A 20,346-nucleotide genomic window follows, 5' to 3' on the forward strand; every position below is an offset into this window, starting at 1 on the left:
ATTAAAATATGTACATTTTACACAATTAGTTGCTGAGAGCTAAACTTATAATAAATTTCACCATTTCAGTATAAATTAGATTATTTAAGCAATATTAAATGAGATAAATGTTCTTCAAAGCGAAAGAAAGAGTGTGCAGCAATTTTTTAAAAAGTTTAAGTCTGTTACATTTTGTCTCATGGGCTTTATTTTTGAAACAGCAATTCTCTTTCTACAACAAACTCAAAGCTTTTATTTTTTAATTCAAAATCCCACTGTCTGCAATCTGCAGCAGTTTCCAAATGGAAAAAGATGCCCTACAGCTCTGCTGGCTTTTAAACAAAATATTTCTGTAAGAAGAGAAAAGCGGTTCAAAACAAGAACAGAAAAGAAAGACTTAAAAATATAGACTATGGAAAAATCTAAACACATTATGATTATCCAAATAATGACTCTGCTGATTGATTTCTTTTAGAATTTGAGTTATATCAGATTCACATTTTTTTAATCAACTGATAATCTGTAATCAAAGACACAATTTACCATGTTTGACATATATATTTTAATATTTTAACATCTGTTCAAATTTGCCATGTAAGAATTACTTGATTTGCGAATAAGCCTAGCTATAAGGATTATGTTCTAAATGGGGTCCCTTGTTACTACACTCACACCAAAGGTGCTTTCTTTATTTCAGAAACCCAACTGCACTTGGCAAAACTACATATAATTGAAACCAGTGAAGAATATTTCTTCAACAGAAGACAACCAAAATAATTTCCTGTTCATGGGTTGCTGTTACTATTAGTTTTCGAGGAGTCTGAATCTAGCACACTAGACAGACAGATCAGGCCTGGTGAGGGCTGCTCAGAAAGATGGGACATAGGAATCAGGTATGTGGGGGGAATTTGAGGGGATCCTAGAGGCATGCGCCAAATTGGGTTCTTCATTGGATCATTTAACCAGTCCACAGCAATGTAATACCAAGAAGACAGAAACACATGAACTCTTAGGTAAAGAAGAAGGAGACTCAAGTAGGTCTGGCAGAATTGAAGAAGTAAGATCGAATACAGACGATGAGCCAGGATTCAACAAAACAGTCAGAGATGATATGAGGAGTGGACCAATTAAAAGGGTAGTTCTGGAACCAATTCCACAAATAGGATCTTTCATCCCTGGCTATCCTTATCTGGTAACATCCTCATTTTGTCTGGATAGGGTTCTTAAGGTTTCTGAGATTATATTATCTCCGGGGCTTTCAATTCTCCCACAGAAATATAATATTCTTTTTTTAACTTAAAAAAATTAATCATTTCTCCATTCTCTCCAATTTTTGGACATGTATTTTCTAATTTTTCCTCATTAATAAATAACATCACAATAAACATCCGTCAGCACACATCTCACACACTGTATTTTTTAAAAAATAGCCTTAGAAGTAGAATCAACAGGTAAATGGAGACACAGTGTTAAAATGATCCTTCAAAAAGGTTATACAACTTTACATGCCCAGCAGAAATGCATGTCACTACCTGTTTCCTTAGGCCTTCATGAATTTCTATCTATGTGTTAGGTGGAAAATAGCTTATTGCTGTTTTAATTTTTTTTAAACTTTACTAGTGAAAATAAAGATTTCTTACTGTCAATTTCTACCAAAAATTACATTGGAATTTTGAAAGAAATTGCATTGAATTTGTAGGTCAATTATCGGAGAATTACCATCTTGACAAAATTGAGCTTTCTAATCCATAAACAAAGAATAGCTCTCCACTTACTTAGATCTTTTTAACATTTCTCTTAGGAATATTTTGTTTTTAATGCTTAAGTCTTCAATTTATTTTATTTGTTTACTTGTAAATATTTTATTCTTTTCGACGTTATTATGAATTAAATGGCTTTCTTAATTTCATTTTCAAATATTTCACTGCTAGTATATAAAAGTGTGATTTTTACATATTTTATCCTGCAAGCTTGTTTAAATCATGTATTAGTTCTAGTATATCTTTAATAGATTTTGTGGGGTTTTCACTATACAGGATCATAATATCTGATACATTTGTACTTCTTTCTTTCCATTCTGGATACATTACTATTATTAGTAGTAGTAGTAGTAGTAGCAGTAGTATTTTGCCTTGGTGCACTGGCTAGAAGTTCCAATACAATGTTGAATAAAAGTGGCAAAACCAGACATCTTTGCCTTGTTCTTAGGAGGAAAAGAATTAAATCTTCCAACATTAATTTTATTAGCTGTGGAGTTTTCATAGATGTCCTTTATTAGGTTGAGTAAATTTGCTTCGAGTCCTAATTTGCCAAGAATTTTTAAAATCATAAATGGTGCTTGAATTTTTCAAATGCTTTTTCAGCCTTTATCAAGACAATCACGTGATTTTTTCCATTATTCTATTAATATGATATGTAACATTAATTGATTTCCTAATGTTAAAACAATCTTGGATTCCTGCGACAAATCCCGCTTGGTCGTGGTGTATAATTGTCTGTATATGTTGCTAGATTCCGTTTTCCAAAATCTCATGAAGGGCTTTTGTGACTATGTTCATGACAGGTATTAATCCATAGTTTACTAGTGAAATATTTGTCCAGCTTTGATATCAGAGTAATACTGGCCTCACAGAATTAACTGAGAAGTATTCCTTCTTCCTCAATATTCTGAAAGAGTTTTCAAAGAATTAAAATTATTTCTTCTTTAAATAGTTGATGTAATTCGCCAGTGAAGCCATTTGTCTTAGACTTTTCTTTGTGAGAATATTTTTAATTGGCAATTAAATTTCTTATTATATTTCAATTCAGATTTTCTATTCTTGGGATAGTTTTGATCATTTGTATCTCTCTAGGAATTTGTCCATTTATCTATGTTGTACAAATTGTTGGTATACAAAGTTTTTAGTAATATCACTTTATAATCCTTTCATTTTCTAGAAAATCAATAGTGGTATCCTATCCTTTGACTCCTAACTTTGGCAATTTCTAACTCCTCGTTTTTATGGTTTGTCAATCATGCTAAAGTTTGTCAATTTTGTTGATCTTTTCAAAGAACCAGTACTTGGCTTCATTAATTTTCCATATTTTTATGTATTTAAATCTTAGCTTTCTGCTCTAATCTCCCCCCCCCCCCCCCTTTCTTCCACTTGCTTAGAAGCTTGCTTTGCTTTTCTTTTTCTGGTTTCATCAGGTGAAGTTTAGGTTACTGATTTGAGAACTTTATTTTTGGATATAGGTGTTTAAAGCTAAAAATCTTTCTCTAAGCACTGCTTTTAGCTGCATTCCATAAATCTTGATATGCCATATTTTTGTTTCCATTCAGCTTAAAATATTTTCTAATTTCCCTTGTAATACCTTCTTTGACCCATTAGTTATTTAAAAGTGGGTTATTTACTTTCCAAATATGTGAGGATTTCCCAGATTTTCTTTTGTTGTTTACTTCTAATTTATTATTGTTGAGGTCAAAGAACATACTTCGTATTTCCATCCTTTTAAATTTGAGACTTGTCTTGTATCCAAGCATATGGCTATCCTGGAGAATGTTCCATGAGTGCCTGCAGTCATTGGGTGGGGTGATTTAAATCATCACCCAAGTCTCAGACTTACCCATGAGTGGCATAAGTACAAACAGATCCAAAGGAGCACAGCAAAGACTGTGAAACAACTGAAACTGGAATCCGCCCACAGAAGATGAGACAAGACTTTCTCACTGAAAAGAACTGGAAATTCTAACAGGACTCAGAGAATACAAAACACTCAGTATATACTCTTCTGCTTGCATATTCTTTCATTCAGCAGGATTTTGAGATCCATCCATGCTGTTGTATCAATAATTCATTCCTTTTCACTGCTGAGTAATATTTCATTGTACATACCACATTTCATTTATCCTTTCACCTTCTGAGGAATATTTTGGCTGCCCAAGTTTTGAGCTTTTATGAACAAATCTGCTGTCAGTATTTGTGCAATAGTCTTTGTCTAGACATGTCTTTATTTCTCTTTGGTAAATACATAGGAATGGAATGACTGACATATATGGTCATTGTGTATTTAACATTTTAAGAAAATTGGCAGTTTTCTAACATGGCTATACTGTTTTATGTACCCATCAGCAGTGTATAAAAGCTTCAATTGCACCACAACTTTGTCAGCACTTGGTATTGTCAACCAGTCTTTATCATCTTAGTCATTCTAATGAACATGTAATAGCATCTCATTTTGGTTTTTAATTTGCATTTCCTTGATGAATGATGATGATATTGAGCATCTTTTCATGTGGTTATTAGTCATTTGTATATCTTCTTTTGTGAAGTGCCTGTTCAAATCTTTTGCCTGTTTTTAATTGGATTGTCTTTTTATTATTGAGTTCTAAGATTTCTTTTACATTTTAGATGCAAGTTCTTCGAAATACATGTATTGTAAGCCTTGTCTTCCATTTTCTGGTTTGCCTTGTTTTTGTTTTTTTAATGATGTCTTTCAAAGAGCAAAAGTTTTTAGTTTTGGTGAAGTCCAATGTAGCAATCTTAACTGAAATTTAATTTCTAGTTTTATTGCATTGTGGTAAGAAATATGTGTTCTCAGACATGTTAAGTTTTAGAAATATACTGAGGGTTCCCTTACAGTCTACTAAGTCTTTTAGCTGTTTTATGAGAACAGAGATTTAATATGTAGTGTCAAATGGTAGAAAGTTGAAATACAGATTAAGATGGCAGACAGGAGGCAGGACTAGCTTGCAGCTCCTCTCCGATGGCCAGAGCAGTGTATGGAGACTCACATCGTGAACTTTGGCTCCAAGAACTACTACAGGAACATAGCAGGAAAGCTGAGAGAATCCACAGACCCTTTGAAAGAACTGGATCACATCACTGCTGCAGGCTCCCTGAGACAACAAAAAACTGAGAGTCTGCTTGCTTTCTCAATGGGAGGCTCGTGATCTGGGGCAAGTTCTCAACCCTGATTGCCAGTTGCCTGGAAATAGACTCGGTGCTGTTGGAAGGACACAGTGGGAGTCAGACAGGCCTTTAGGACTGAGGGCTGTGTGGGAGCAGGGTGAGGCCTGTGACTGCTGGCTTTCCCCTACTTCCCTGGTGACCTGTATGGCTCACGAGAGGCAGCCATAATCCCCCTGGAAATATAACTCCACTAGACTGGGAACCACACTCCCATCCCCCACAGCAGTAACAGCCAGCCCCACACAAGGAGAGGCTGAGCTCAGACATGCCTATTGCTGCCCCCACCTAGTGGTCTTTCTCTGCCTACCCTGGTATCAGAAGACAAAAATCGTAATCTTTTGTGAGCTCTATGGCCCTGTCCACTGTCTGAGAAAACTGAATACTTAAGCCGGTGTCCCTAGGGCAAGTTTGCATCTTCCCTATAGGACCATAGCTGACGCACTCTTGAAGTGCCACCTCTCGGCTGGAGGCCAAACAACACAAAACCAGCACACTAAACAAAAACACAACCAAGAACCCTCACAGAGTCCACTTCACTCCCCTGCTATTTCCACCAGAGCAGGTCCTGGTATCCACGGCTACAAGACGTAAAGACAGATCATATCACAGGACTCTTTGCAGACACTCCCCAGTACCAGCCCACAGCCTGGTAGCTCCACTGGGTGGCTAGACCCAGAAAAACAAAAACAATCACTACAGCTCCGCTCTTAGGAAGCCTCATTCCTAGGGGAAGGGGGAGAACACCACATCAAGGGAGCACCCCATAGGACAAAAGAATCTGAACAGCAGCAAACCCCAGATCTTCCCTCTGACATAGTCTACCCAAATAAGAAGGAACCAGAAAAAAAATTCTGGTAATATGACAAAACAAGATTCTTTAACTCCTCCAAGAGATCATACCAGCTCACCAGCAATGGATCCAAGCCAAGATGAAATCTCTGAATTGCCAGAAAAAGAATTCAGAAGGTCAATTATTAAGCGAATCAAGGAGGCATCAGAGAAAGGTGAGGTCCAACATAAAGAAATCGAAAACATGATACAGAATACAAAAGAAGAGTTCTTCAGTGAAATAGACAGCATATATAAAAAACAATCATAATGTCTGGAAATCAAGGACACACTCAGAGAAATGCAAAATGCACTGGAAAATCTCAGTAATAGAATTGAACAAGCAGAAGAAAGAACCTCAGAGCTCAAAGACAAGACTTTCAAATTAACCCAATCCATCAAAGATGAAGAAAAAATATTTTTAAAAAATGAACAAAGCCTCCTAGAAGTTTGGGACTAAGTTAAACATCCAAACCTAAGAATAATTGGTGTTCCTGAGGAAGATGAGAAAGCTAAAAGTTTGGAAAACATATTTGAGGGAATAATTTGGGAAAACTTCCCCAGCCTTGCTAAAGTCCTAGACATGCAAATACAAGAAGCACAAAGAACACATGGGAAATTCATCACAAAAAGATCATCGCCTAGGCACATAGTCATCAGGTTATCTAAAGTCAAGACAAAGGAAAGAATCTTAAGGGCTGTGAGCCAAAAGCATCAGGTAGCCTAGAAAGGTAAACCTATCAAATTAACAGCAGACTTCTTGGCAGAAACCCTAAAAGCTGGCAAGGAGTGGGGTCTTATTTTTAGTTTCCTTAAACAAAACAATTATTAGCCAAGAATTTTGTATCCAGCGAAAGTAAGCTTTATAAATGAAGAAAAGATATAGTCTTTTCCAGAAAACAAATGCAGAGAGAATTCGCCAATACAAAGCCACCACTAAATGAACTGCTAAAAGGTGTTCTAAATCTTCAAACAAATCCTCTAAATACACCAAAGCATAAATCTCACAGGACCTATATAACAATAACATAATTAAAAAACAGTAGGTATTCAGGCAACAAATAGCACGATGAATAGAATAATACCTCACATCTCAATACTAACATTGAATGTAAATGGCCTAAATGCTCCACCTAAAAGATACAGAATGGCAGAATCGATAAGAATTCACCAACCAAATTTCTGCTGTCATCAGTAGACTCACCTAACACAAAAGGACTCACATAAACTTACGGTAAAGGGGTAGAAAAAGATATTCCATGTAAATAAACACCAAAAGCGAGCAGGAGTAGCTATTCTTATATCAGACAAAACAAACTTTAAAGCAACCGCAATTAAAGAAGACAAACAGGGACATTATATAATGGTAAAAGGACTAGTCCAACAGGAAAATATCACAATTCTAAATATGAATGCACCTAACACTGGAGCTCCCAAATGTATAAAACAATTACTACTAGACCTAAGAAATGAGACAGGTGGCAATGCAATAATAGTGGGGGAGTTTAATACTCCACTGACAGCACTACACAGGTCATCAAGACAGAAAGTCAACATGAACAACGAACTTAAACTATACCCTACAACAAATGGACTTAACAGATATTTACAGAACATTCTACCCAACAACTGCAGAATATACATTCTATTCAGAAGGACATGGAACATTCCCCAAGATAGACCATAACAGGCCACAAAACGAGTCTCAGTAAATTTAAGAAAATCGAAATTATATCAAATACTGGTGGGAATGTAAAGTAGTACAACCACTATGGAAAACATTGTAGAGATTCCTTAAAGAACTAAAAGTAGATCTACCATTTGATTCAGCAATCCCACTTCTAGGTGTCTACCCAGAGGAAAAGAAGTCATTATATGAAAAAGATACTTGCACACGCATGTTTATAGCAGCACAATTTGTAATTGCAAAAATATGGAACCAGCCCAAATGCCCGTAAATCAACGAGTGGATAAAGAAATTGTGATATATATACATACACACACACACACACGCACACACACACACACACACCCCATGGAATACTACTTGGTCATAAGAAGGAACAAAATAACGGCATTCACATCAACCTGGATGTTACTGGAGACCATTATTCTAAATGAATGGAAAACCAAACATCGTATGTTCTTACTCATAAGTGGGAGCTAAGGTATGAGGACACAAACACGTAAGAATGATACAATAAACTTTGGGGACTCAGGGGGAAGACTTTGGGTGGGGGAGGTGAGGGTTAAAAGACTATACATTGAATACAGTATACACCGCTAGGGTGATGGGTGCACCAAAATTTCAGTAATCACCACTAAAGAAATTATTCATGTAACCAAGCACCACCTGTGCCCCAAAAACCTATTGAAATAAAAAAATAAAAAATTTAAAAATATATACATAAAAATAAAAATGTTAAACTTGATCAGCTATTCCACTCCTAGGTACAGTAGTCCCTCCTTATATGTTCTAAGACCCTCAGTGGATGTCTGAACTTTGGATAGTAACAAACCCTATATGCACTATGGTTTTTGCTATATAGCTGCATTGTATAGGGCAGGTAGGGTATACAGCATGGATATGCTGGATAAAAGGATGAGTCATGCCTTGGGTAGGACAGAGCAGGACGGCATGAGATTTCATCATGTTACTAAGAACAGTGCACAATGTAAACCTTAAGAATTCTTTATTTCTGGAATTTTCCATTTAATATTTTTGGACTGTGGTTGATGGAAGGTAACTGAAACCATGGAAAGTGACACTTTGGATAAGGTGGGACTACTGTACTTATTGGAATAAAATGGAAACATATATCTACAAAAGTAAACGTAAAAAAAAAAACGCTAAAAAAGAAAAAGTCAAAATATAGCTGTCATATAATTTGTTAGTTACACCCCATTTGGATTTTACCCACTGACCTGTCAGAGATGGAGAAAAATATATGAAAACATCTCATGACTATCTATGTCCATTTCTCCATGTGTTCCTAACATCTTTTCATATTTCGATTGAGTACTCTTGTCTTTAGCATGCAAAAATATATCCCTTTGTCCAGTTTATTGACTTGTATTGATTTAATTTGTATGATAGTGTTACAATCCTACTTTCCTTTTTTTCTGAATATAAGTGATACATTTTCATCATCCATTTATTCTAATTGTTGTGTTAACTTTATTTTAGTTATTAGTTTTATAAATAGTATATTTATGGATTTCAGTCTTCTAATCAATACCATTTTACTAGAAAAATTTAACCTATTAATGTTTATTATTACAATTATATGCTCTATCTTATTTTGGACATTTTGTTGTATTTCTGCTTCTGTTCCTTTGGCAGCCTCTACTCTCAAGCTTTGCTTTTTAACTTTTCAAGACTTGTATGAGAATGTACAACTTGTTAATTTTATTAATGCTCATATTTAAACATTACAAAATTATTTTTACCTACATTTCCCTAATTTTAAGAATTTTATGAGTCTCACATATTTATGACAAAGAGTTTTAGTATATTTTGCTTCTCCAACTCTTGCTATTCATCTACTTTTGATCCTTGTTAATGTAATCTAGGGATACAAATTCAAGTTGTTAATACATTTGTATTTTCTGTTTTATATATCTTCCTTTTCAAAAAATCAATTAATATTAGAATTCTATTCTTAAGTAGATTCGTAACAATTATTTAAATTTGTTTCTACTTCTTTGGGGTTCCACGGTTCTCTACTCATCCTTTCATATGATGGTTTCCTTATGTGTGGGAAGTCTTATGCTTCATTTCTGGATTGGTTCATGTATTCATACAAATTTTTTCCAGAAAAATGTGGTATATATTATATGAGCTCTTATATATAAGAACATGCTTTCCTATTGTTTTTGTAAGCAAAAAACTCCTTGGTTGTGTATAAAATGGAATCACCACTTTTTTTTACTGCATGCATATTACATACATGTATATTACATGCATTACATTATATGTAACATGAATGGTGCAGTTTCAGCCTACCATACCATGGCTGTGGATCCAGGCATTTCTGTACTCCTGGGGGCTGGGGAAGGTCCCTGCTGCCCTAGCTGGCTCAGAAATGCTTGCTCCCGCTGTCTGGTTTCTCCTTGCTGTCCGTGCCCACTCCAATGTTGGAGCAAAGTTAGGGCTGAGCCTGGGTGCTGTCGCAGCCAGCCAGGTGGGCACACACTCAGGGTAGTGCTGACATGCCAGCCCCCTGCTGCCTCAGCCACCTCTGGACTTTGGCTGCCAATGAGCATAGGAGGGAAGCCAAGTGGGTGCTGATGGCAGCTCAATGCTGGCCTGCAGGCAACCCTTGACACCTACAGCCTGGGCACCATGAACAGCAGCAGGAGGCAGACAGACTCCTGCTCATAAGGGGATGGGTCCCTAGTGAGGCCTCACCTTCAGGCCAGGGAGGGCCTGAAGGCTGGGGGGCCTGGCTGCAAGTCCCACAGACTGGAGTGGGAACTCGTGGTGCCTTTTCTGGGCCTCCCCATGGCCACCCATGGACCAATCAGTGTGCACTTCCACCCCTCTGAGGCCCATAAAAGCCCCAGGCTCAGCCAGAGAAGAGCAGATGTGGGGACAACCAGCTGCAGAGGGGAGCTACCAACTCCAGGGCCTCCTCTCTCCTAAGAGCTGCAGATGTCAGGACAACCAGCTGCAGAGAGGAGCAACTCATCCCAGGGCCTACTCTCTGCTGAGGGCTGCAGAGACATCGGGACCACCAGCTGCAGATAGGAGCAACCCACTCCATGGCCTCCTCTCTACTGAGAGCTGGGGAGATGAGAGGAGGACCTGCCTACAGAGAGGAGTAACCCACTCTAGGGCCTCCTCTCTGCTGAGAGCTGCAGAGATGATGGGACTACCTGTCTGCAGAGACGGGTTTACCACTCCAGGGTCTCCTCTCTGCTAGGAGCTGAACACTCACTGGGACAACCTGGCTGCAGAAAGGAGCTACCCACTGTGTGTCTCTGAGCTGTTCTATTGCTCAATGAAGCTCCTCTTTGTCTTGCTTACCCTCCTCTTTGTCTGCATACCTCATTTTTCCTAGTCGCAGGACAAGAACTCAAGACCTGTCGAATGGCAGGGCTAAAAGAGCTGCAACAAAAACAGGGCTGAAACATGCTCCTTGCTCGCCTTGTTGAAGGCAAAGAGAAGGAGAGAAGAGCTACAGCCCCAGACCTGGGCGCTCCCGAGCCAGGGCTATGACTTCCTCTTTGGGTTCATGTGGTTCTTGGCTCCTCCTTGGGTTCCTGTGGTTCCTGGCATCTCCAAGCTTCCAGGTGCCACCACATTCCCCAATGACAGCTGTGGAAGCTGCTTGCAGTATACCTGGTCCAGCCACAGCCTCACAGAGAGCTGACACCCATGCTGGCACCTGGAGCTGCCCACCCACTGCAGCAGGTGGCATACCTGACTGCACAGCGGCCAGACCCCATGCTTGCTCACATACCCCTTGCTGCTCCATGCCTGACTCACCCTTGGCAGGTGTTGGATCCAGGCAGTAGCATGAGCCAAGAGCAGCGTATCAGGCTGAGTGGGTGGAATGAGCCCAGTGGGCCTGAGCAAAACTCAGGCAAAGGTGCCACTAGCCACAGAGGTTTCTGGCCAAAAAAGTGACACCCTAGGGATCCCGTAACACAGGGCTCAGTCCTCAGTCAGATTCAAACATGAAACCTTCCTTAGGCACATTTCTCCCACCCAGTGTGTGCTTGGGACTCCTAAGGAAGATAACTATAGTGTAAAATAATAAGTGAGTATTGAAACATTCTTTATAATCAGGAAAAACTGAAAAAGACTAAATATGCTTGAGTAGGGGAGCTGATAAAATATACTATATTCATATGATAAAATAAATTTAGTGTTAAAAAGATTGTACTAAAACAGCATGGTTAGCACACAGATACATAATATTAGATATAAAAGGGAAAACAGAAATAGTACTTAAAATCTGTTCATATTTATCTAATTTTAAAAAAAAACAAAAAAACATTTATGCCTGTAACATATTAATGCATAAATAATATATACATACATATTATCTATGGGCATTATGTATGCATATAAAATAAACTGAAATAATGCAGCCATCTCCAGTATCCATGGGTGATTGGTTCCAGAACCCCCTCCAGATACCAAAATCCACAGATAGTCAAGTTCCTCATATAAAATGGTCTAGTACTTCCATACAACCTGTGCACATCCTCCTGTGTACTTTATCATTGCTAGATTACTTCTAATACCTAATACAACATCTACATGTCACTTCTATCACATGGATTCAACACAGTCCTCTGCACATGGCAAATTCAGGTTTTACTTTTTGGAGCATTGTCAAATTTTTCCAAATATTTTCGATCCATGGTTGGTTGAATCTGTGGAGGCAGAACCCACGGATACAAAAACACATGGATACAGAGGGCTGACTGTATACACTCAATTAATTATAATGGATTTCTCCATGGAAGAAAGAATAATGTGATTAGACATGAAAACAAAGTAAACTAAAACTTCACCTGAATTTTTTAGTTTATATAAACCACGTTAACAATTATTGCATCTTTGCGATGGGTACCCAGGTGTTTGTAATAATTCCCTTTATTCTTTTACAAATTTTGTATTTTCTTTAAAAACTAAAAAAAAAAAAACTACCCATCTTATATAAGAATTGGAGACAGCCTTTGTTCTTCACAACTGCCAGTTGAAAATAATTTGCTGTAGCTGATCAATAAGACACTATTTATAGAACATGAAGAAACACAGACATGGTTAACTGGAGCCCCTGCTCTAAGAAACTGATCAGTCATGGGATTTTTCTCTTAGGATTATCTATCCTTCCAAAGCAAGGTACATGCTTGCCATTACTACATTTATACAGGGGACTTTTAAATGATCATTCTGGCATTGCTTGAAGGATGAATCAAGTGGTAACATCTCTTTCTCATTCTGAATCTCTGACCCGATTGTATGGCTAATTTTGATACAGCTCTTTTAAAAAGTGAAATGTTTCTGTCATATTTAAGATGAGAATGTACCTTCCTACTGAGAGAGTGACTTTCAAAAGGGATGGTGTGGCAGCCTCCTTACCTGCTCTTTCATTTCAGCATAGACTTTCTCTGAGTTCAGTTCCACCTGCCGCTTAAACTCTTCCAGAGCGGCATCTGCCTGCTGGGCCTGCAACCTCTGAACTTCAGTCACACGAGTTAGCTGCTCCTCTTTTTCCCTAGAAAGGTTCAGAGAAGCTTCAGAGTTAAAATATAAAAGAGCTAGGCCTGAATGAAAGAACAATATTTAACCCCCTCTAAAATAAAATCCAGATTTTAATTTTTTTGATCCAAATCCTACAAAACTTCCCTTTAGAAATTTGACAATAAACTAATTTGTCTCAAGAGAAAAAGGCTATAAACACATATTGTGTATTCTAATGAAGGCAAAACTGCTTTCAAAGATTTCTCTAAAAACAAAACTGAGTAAAACCATGTGTCTCCATCAAGTGATGAATGAATAAACAAAATGCGGAATAGCTATCCAATGGGATATTAGTCATTCTTAAAAACGAATGAAGTTCTGATACCTGCTACGACATGGATGAACCTTAAAAACATTCAGCTAAGTGAAAGAAGCCAGTCACAAAAAGTTACATATTGTATGATTCCATTTATATGAAATTTCCAGAATAGGTAAATCCATGGAGACAGAAAGTACCTTAGTAGTTGCTAGGGTCTGAGAGGCTGGGGAAATAGGGAGTGATTGCCAAGGGATATGAAATGAGGAAAATATGAAAATGTTCTGGAATTAGATAGTGGTGATGGTTGCACATCCTTGTGAATATACTAATATCCACCAAACTATACACTTCAAAGGAGTGAATTTTATGGTATGTGAATTATATGTCATGTTTTTTTTTTAAAACAATGTACAAATAGAAAGATGTATGTCTACCAGAAGTTAATCTTCAGTGAAGTCAATGCAACAGAGAAACATGATGGCCTAAAATTATTTTACTGCCTTCTAGCAGATTGCCTAAAAGAACTGATAACCATCTCATTTCTTCATACCTTAGGCGGAAACTATATAGCTGAAAGGGTCCAACAAAACAAAAGGAATCTTTGCATGTTGATAGAAGAAAAAATTAAAGCCTTCAGTTTATAAATGCATGTCATTTAACAATAGTTAACTTTGAGTTCTAACTAGGTGCTGGGTATTGTGCAATGGAATTTTATATGGTTTGGCTCTGTGTCCCCACCCACATCTAATCTTGTAGCTCCCATAATTCCCACGTGTTGTGGGAGGGACCCAGTGGGAGATAACTGAATCATGGGGGCAGGTCTTTCCCATGCTGTTCTCATGATAGTGAGTAAGTCTAACGAGATCTGATGGTTTTAACAAGAGGAGTTCCCCTGCACAAGCTCTCTTTTTGCCTGCCACCATCCATGTAAGATGTGACTTGCTCCTCCTTGCCTTCCGCCATGATTGTGAGGCCTCCCCAGCCACGTGGAACTGTAAGTCCATTAAACCTCTTTTGAAAATTGCCAAGTCTCCAGTATGTCTTTATCAGCAGTGTGAAAATGGACTAATACAGAAGTTTATGTCTTCTCTCATTTATTCTCACAGTAAACCAGTATAAGAGTGTTATTACATCCTTACTTACACAGAACAGGAAACTAGGGCTTAGAGAATACTTCCAAGGTTACACACCTAGAGTAACAACAGGTCAAGCCAGGATTCCAGTCCTGACAGTGTGCTTCTAGAGTTCCTGTTGTTGGCTGCTATGCCACACTGCTTTCCTGATCTTCCAGATGCCACAGGTAAGATTAACTTAGCTCACCTTCCCTAAATGGGAAAGCTTACACAAGTAAAAAATATGTTCTTACTATTAGCTGTAACACTGAAGGATGCTGGGCGGGGGTGGGTAATTTAACTCACTCAAACCAAATTTTAGAGAAATATCATAAAGGGGAGAAAAGACATTTCTAAAACAAGATGATGCAATCTTTTAAGACTTGGGCAAAAAGTAATACGAGTTTTTCCAGGTTACTCATCTGAGTTTAAAATCCACTCTAAGACACAAAAATTTCTAGGCTTTTCAATAAGAACGTACATATCATATATCAAAATACCAAACTTTCTCCCTCTCCCCCACCAAATTGAAAACCTCTTTCAAAGCTTAAGTGGTCAAAAGACTGATAAGAAAAAGAGTGTCACCTAATTTCTACTTCAGCAAGACTCTCTTGTCCCTTTACAATGAGGTTATCATCGATACAGATATATAGATATCGATATAGATATAGATATAGATAGGGGTGTGTGTGTGTGTGTGTGTGTTCTCTCCTCGCACCCATATCCCATCCCCACTCCTGTATTTGGGATCCGCAAACAGGCACATTTTTGTTGACAGGCTGAAAGAGCATATCGTGCATGTTTATTTATCATTTTAAACACTACCTTGTGTCTATTTATCTCTTCATATCCCATGCATCCATCTACCTGAAGGTGACAATAATCATTGCAATCCCATGATAAACAAAACATTTTCCACTAAATCCCTGTTCCTTTATGTGTCTGTTTTACAGATGTAGCCACCATTTTTATGACCTACAGAGTTTAATACTGCCCCAAGGTGTGTGATGCCCTGCATGACAGTTAAGCCATTCCAGGTCATGAGGCATGCCACATGTGGCTCTCAGTAACTGCATTTTGCAGCAATGGGGTACAGGATTCTGGAAGTTTTTAAAAGCTATTCTTCAACTTGTCTACTTTAATGAACTGGGACCTGAGTATCTTGTTGTTCACCATGTTTCTTACATGTTGTTAAAGCAAAATGGTCTTAATGTTAACTGGCTGTTAAGTTCTAAGGTCCTAACATTAGTGAGGCTTTTTTGCCACCTAATGTGAATATTAGCTCAAAGATAATGGTGACTAATAACTGAATATCATACTGAAGGCTGATTTTGGGGGCACCACTATATGAAAGACTGAGCACTCTGATGGCTATAGAGAATTTTAAATTGTTCTGGTGCATTTTCACTCTTTCTATATTATTCTGTTCAAGAACAGGAGGCTTTAAGTTGTATATAGGATTTCCCTGCTACAAACATTGAATAATTTGTTTGAATATAAAAATATCTAAATACTAAAACAGCACATGGGAACAACATAAAGTCATATAAATTGTTATTGGGTACCATGGTCTAGACCTGGCTTGGCAAATAGATGCTCTCTGGTGTGGTGGTCCCAATTGACTGGAAGGGGCTGCCTGGAATGTACTATTTAAAGGATTCTGAGAGCAAGCTCAGAGGGAAAGGGTGCTGTGGTTGATGAATGGTGGCACTGTTTACAAGGCACTGGGGTTAGGCAGTGCAATGACTGTTTAGAGATTATAGTGACTAGTTTATGTTCCTCTTTAATTTTTGAGGCCCTTCTAAAAGCACTTGGGAAGACCATTTTATAATTAAGATTAACATTTATCAAAGGATTACCTTTGGTCAGTTTGTATATAAATACAAAAGAAAGTATATTGAACATGTTTGAAAACTTTAAAAGTGTACATATCACTTACTTTTTAATTATGGAACATTAAATAGCCAAAAGAAAGATAACACATTTTATAAAAATATATGACCTATAGCTGAAATAGCAACTTTGTCCTATCTATGTTGAAAGTTAGTTTTTTATATTATTTGTGCAATAATTTACATGAACTATTTAAACACTTTTCATTTAATAGGATGAATCTTTTTCCCTATAATATGTCATTCTTACCTACTAAGCTTAGTTCATTTACTTTATAACTAATTTATGACCACATAAAGTCATAAACTTTAGCTATCCGTCAGGTAATTAGAGGCCATTTTAAAATATGAAAACCTTGCACAATAAGGCACATTGTTTTTAATTGATCATTTCTACCCTGATTTACAAATAGCAAATATTGTTTTATACTCAATTATAAGCACAGGGAAATATGTAAAATCTGGTTTCCAGTCCCGCCATACTGTCTGAACTAATCTAATAGTAACACTAAATATCAAAAGTGGCCTCATTCAATGTAATTCAATGTTCTTGTCCAGTAAAACCATAATGAATACATTGAGCTCCACTAATATTTAGAAACCTTCTGCCCCCCCCCCTTTTTTTTTTTTTTTTGAGACAGGGTATTGCTCTGTCGCCCAGGCTGGAGTGCAGTGGCACAATCAGGGCTCACTGCAGCCTTGAACTCCCGGACTCAGGTGATCCTCCCACCTCAGCCTCTGGGTAGCTGGGAATATAGGTGCAAGCCACCACCCCTGGCTAATTTTCTTCTTTTTTGTAGAAATGGGGTTTTGTCAAGTTGCCCAGGCTGGTCTCGAACTCCTGGACTCAAGCGATCCACCCCGGTCTCCTAAAGAGCTGGGATTACAGGCATAAGCCGCTGCACCTGGCCCCTCTCTCTTAATATAAATTAAATCTGTCAATTCAAATAAAGAGGTGATAATCATTTTAAGGAGAGATCCATTTTAATTTCTACATGGTAATGAAGCAGAAATGAAAATGCTGAAGCTTTGAAACAGGCAAAGGTCTGCTCCTATCACAGGAACAGCGCTCCTTTTTACCATGATCCCAATAGTGCATCCTGAAAGAAGGAGGAAAAAAGGACTGAAGATTTTTTTTTTCCCAGTGGAACTAGTTGTGGGGCCAAGTAGAAACGCATCACTCAAATGCCTTAAAGCTGGGCCTCCATGAAGATAAAAAGGTGGAAAGAAAATTTGCTTTTTAGCTCTGATTTATTCATAAAGTGCAGTAAATTTTCCTCATCTGAGTATATAAAGGATAAAGAAAAAAGAAGCTGCATTGTTAAACAACCACAAGCCAGCTCAGATTAAAGGATGTTCTGAAGTACATGATTATTCCAAAAAGGGCAATAAAATGTAGGGAACTAATGGATGACAGTTTAGTATTTTTGAGCTTTACAAGCTAACATGTATATGTACGGGTGAACCTTAATTTGAAAATCTTCCTTTTGCACATTTCTGTTCCAGTACATTTGATAAAGATGGCTGCAATCCAACATGTATGTATAAGGCTTCACATTACAGTATACTTCATTTGCTGCCAACTTGGCATCTCCCCTGGAAACTCCAAGAAAAACAACACAAAACAAGAAACTTCAAACAAGTCTGAAAAACAGCTAGAAGAGTCCCCATGCCCTTTCCAGCTGGGCTGGAAAACAAGACTCACAAGCGGCAATATCACCTATATTCATGGCTGCTGGTTGTTACTTAAACTGATTAAATTGAATGACTCAAAAATATTTAAAATAACACCTTTCATAAGCATGACAGATGAATAAACTGCTTTGGCCTCTTCTTCACTTGACTTCTAAAACTAGTAGTCTCTGCTAAATTCTAGTTTAAAAATGGTAAACCCTGTAGACAGCTAAACATTTGATCCTTCAACAGTCAGAAAGAAATGCCCAGTAAAATGAAAATTAGTATTGGTCTTAATATTGAATATATGGTAATACTTCCCAAATTGATCTACAGATTCAACATAATCAATGCATGCAGGGCCACAAGCCAAGGAACTGGGGCAGTGTCTAGAAGACGGAAAAGGCAAGGAATGGATTATTCTCATAAGCTCAATGAAACTATGATGATCCAAAACACTAAATCAGAAATTATTCTCTCGCTACTAAGGGAAAAGCTTGAAACAGGTATGATAATAGCATAAAGAAGTTCTACAGAACTCTATTCTGACAAAGACCTTTTATTGCCAACAATGTAGGCTTACCCAGAGAGCTTGCCCACAGGCTCAAACACCAGTCTTAAAAAACCATGCCTGTTGGTTGAAGCATGTTAGTTATAAATAGAAATGAGGAATCTTCTTAAACAATTCAAAAACCTCTTAAGAAGATATGGATGTCAGCTAGGACGTCTATAAATCTATGACGCCAACTGGATTTGAATCGTAATTCAAAAGAACTAGTTCTGGCATCAACTTTGTAGCCTTTATTCTCAGTAAGTTAGTTTTGTTCTGGGAGCAGAAACAAGGGTGCTGGCAGCAAATTCTAAGATCTGCTCATTCAAATACTATAGAAAACATAAAAGAAGTGTAAAACATGGTTCCTATCTTGCAAAAACTATAATCTGACTAAGGGAAAAGATGAAAATATAAGGAGAAAAATAAAATGATGCAATACCGTACACATTAAATCTTGTGACAAATTTTAAGTGCTAAAAGAATACAAAGAACGTAACAATGAAGTAAGAGGCTATATAAGAAACAATTCTCAGAAGATCAAATTTATGTGTAAGATAGGAAATAAAGCTATATAAGTAAAATTAATGAAAGTTTTAAACGGTTTAAAGTTTATGTAATAATTTTATGCTAAACTAACTTCTGCCTGTAATATGGGTCCATAAATAAAACAAACTCTAGCTCAGCAAATACAAAAGCAAGTAATACTTCTATGGTAAACTAACAAAATATTGAGAAAATTATCCTTAAAGATAAAGCAGTCATGGTTTATGGTGAAGAAAAATTCCTTTAAAATCTTTAAATTCTTTAAACTTCAAAATAAATCCCACATATGATGCTATTTTCGTTTATGTCCCTATATTTAACAAATGATTAAAACTTCCATTTATAAATTGTACACCATATATGCAGAGTTTACATACAAACTCACTAATGTATTTCATTACAGATGTAGTATTATATCAGTATATAATAAGGAAATATACGTTATTCTTGTAAAATGACAAAACCTAAATATTCTGGAATAGGTGAGGACCACTTCTTGTTACTAGGAGAGGAAGAAAGACAGTATGAAGTCACTCAAGCAGAATGATAAGTAAACCAAAGCCAGATCAAAGGAATAAAGAAAAAAGGCTGAAATGTGAATCTGAAATATTTATTTCCTTCAAAAACATTATCCATGCCTTGTCCGAGGGCAGTTCAATATTTCAAAGTAACTGGAAAATATTCTCACTTACATTCATCGCTATGCACAAATAGATCAAATTTCAAGCAGGCAAATTTTCTCCTATTTATCAAATATAAATGTAATATTTATCATGTGAGAGAAGCTTTTCTGCTCATTATAGATGATTTCTAAGTGATATGAAATGAAAAGTCGCAATAGATATGTCCCACTACTTTTAGAGAATTATATTGCTACAAAATATAACATTTATAGTGTAGCCATAATTTTTAAATCTTTGGAAATGATGAAGCAGAGTGAACATTTGAATGTCTACCCTGCTCATCACAGTTAGGGCAGTTCACATATTATTTCATGTTATTTCTATTAGAAAAGTTACTACATTTTCTAGATGAAAACACTGAAACTTAGAATAGTTAAGTGATTTGCTCAAGTTCACATAAAAGTGCCAGAACAAGCGATGAAAACAACCCATCTGACTGGAAGTCCAAAATAGTTTCGCTACATGTAACATTATTTCTTTAAATCTGTACATACATTTTTTATTAAGTTACCATTTCATATTAATTAGCTGAATTTATAATAAGTACTTATCGTAATTTATCCTTACGTAGCAATATTTGTATATCAAATATCTAGAGTATTTGAAAGCT

At 37.0% G+C, this 20,346-nt stretch overlaps 1 protein-coding gene across 28 annotated transcripts in view; it reads right to left on the reverse strand.

The window, feature by feature from the left end:
- The window catches only part of CEP112 (centrosomal protein 112), a 555,600-nt gene that overhangs the window by 310,500 nt on the left and 224,754 nt on the right, over window positions 1-20,346 (reverse strand). For all 28 annotated transcript variants that reach the window (XR_010153365.1, XM_054670600.2, XM_024350558.3 and 25 more), the window contains one exon: window positions 12,859-12,994. Coding sequence is in view for 27 of the 28 variants with exons in the window: in XM_054670600.2 (XP_054526575.1) it covers window positions 12,859-12,994 (136 nt within the window). In the remaining variant the exon portion in view is untranslated. The remainder of the gene's footprint in view (window positions 1-12,858; window positions 12,995-20,346) is intronic.

The sequence above is a fragment of the Pan troglodytes genome, chromosome 19, assembly GCF_028858775.2.
Source record: "Pan troglodytes isolate AG18354 chromosome 19, NHGRI_mPanTro3-v2.0_pri, whole genome shotgun sequence".
Lineage (NCBI taxonomy): Eukaryota > Metazoa > Chordata > Mammalia > Primates > Hominidae > Pan > Pan troglodytes.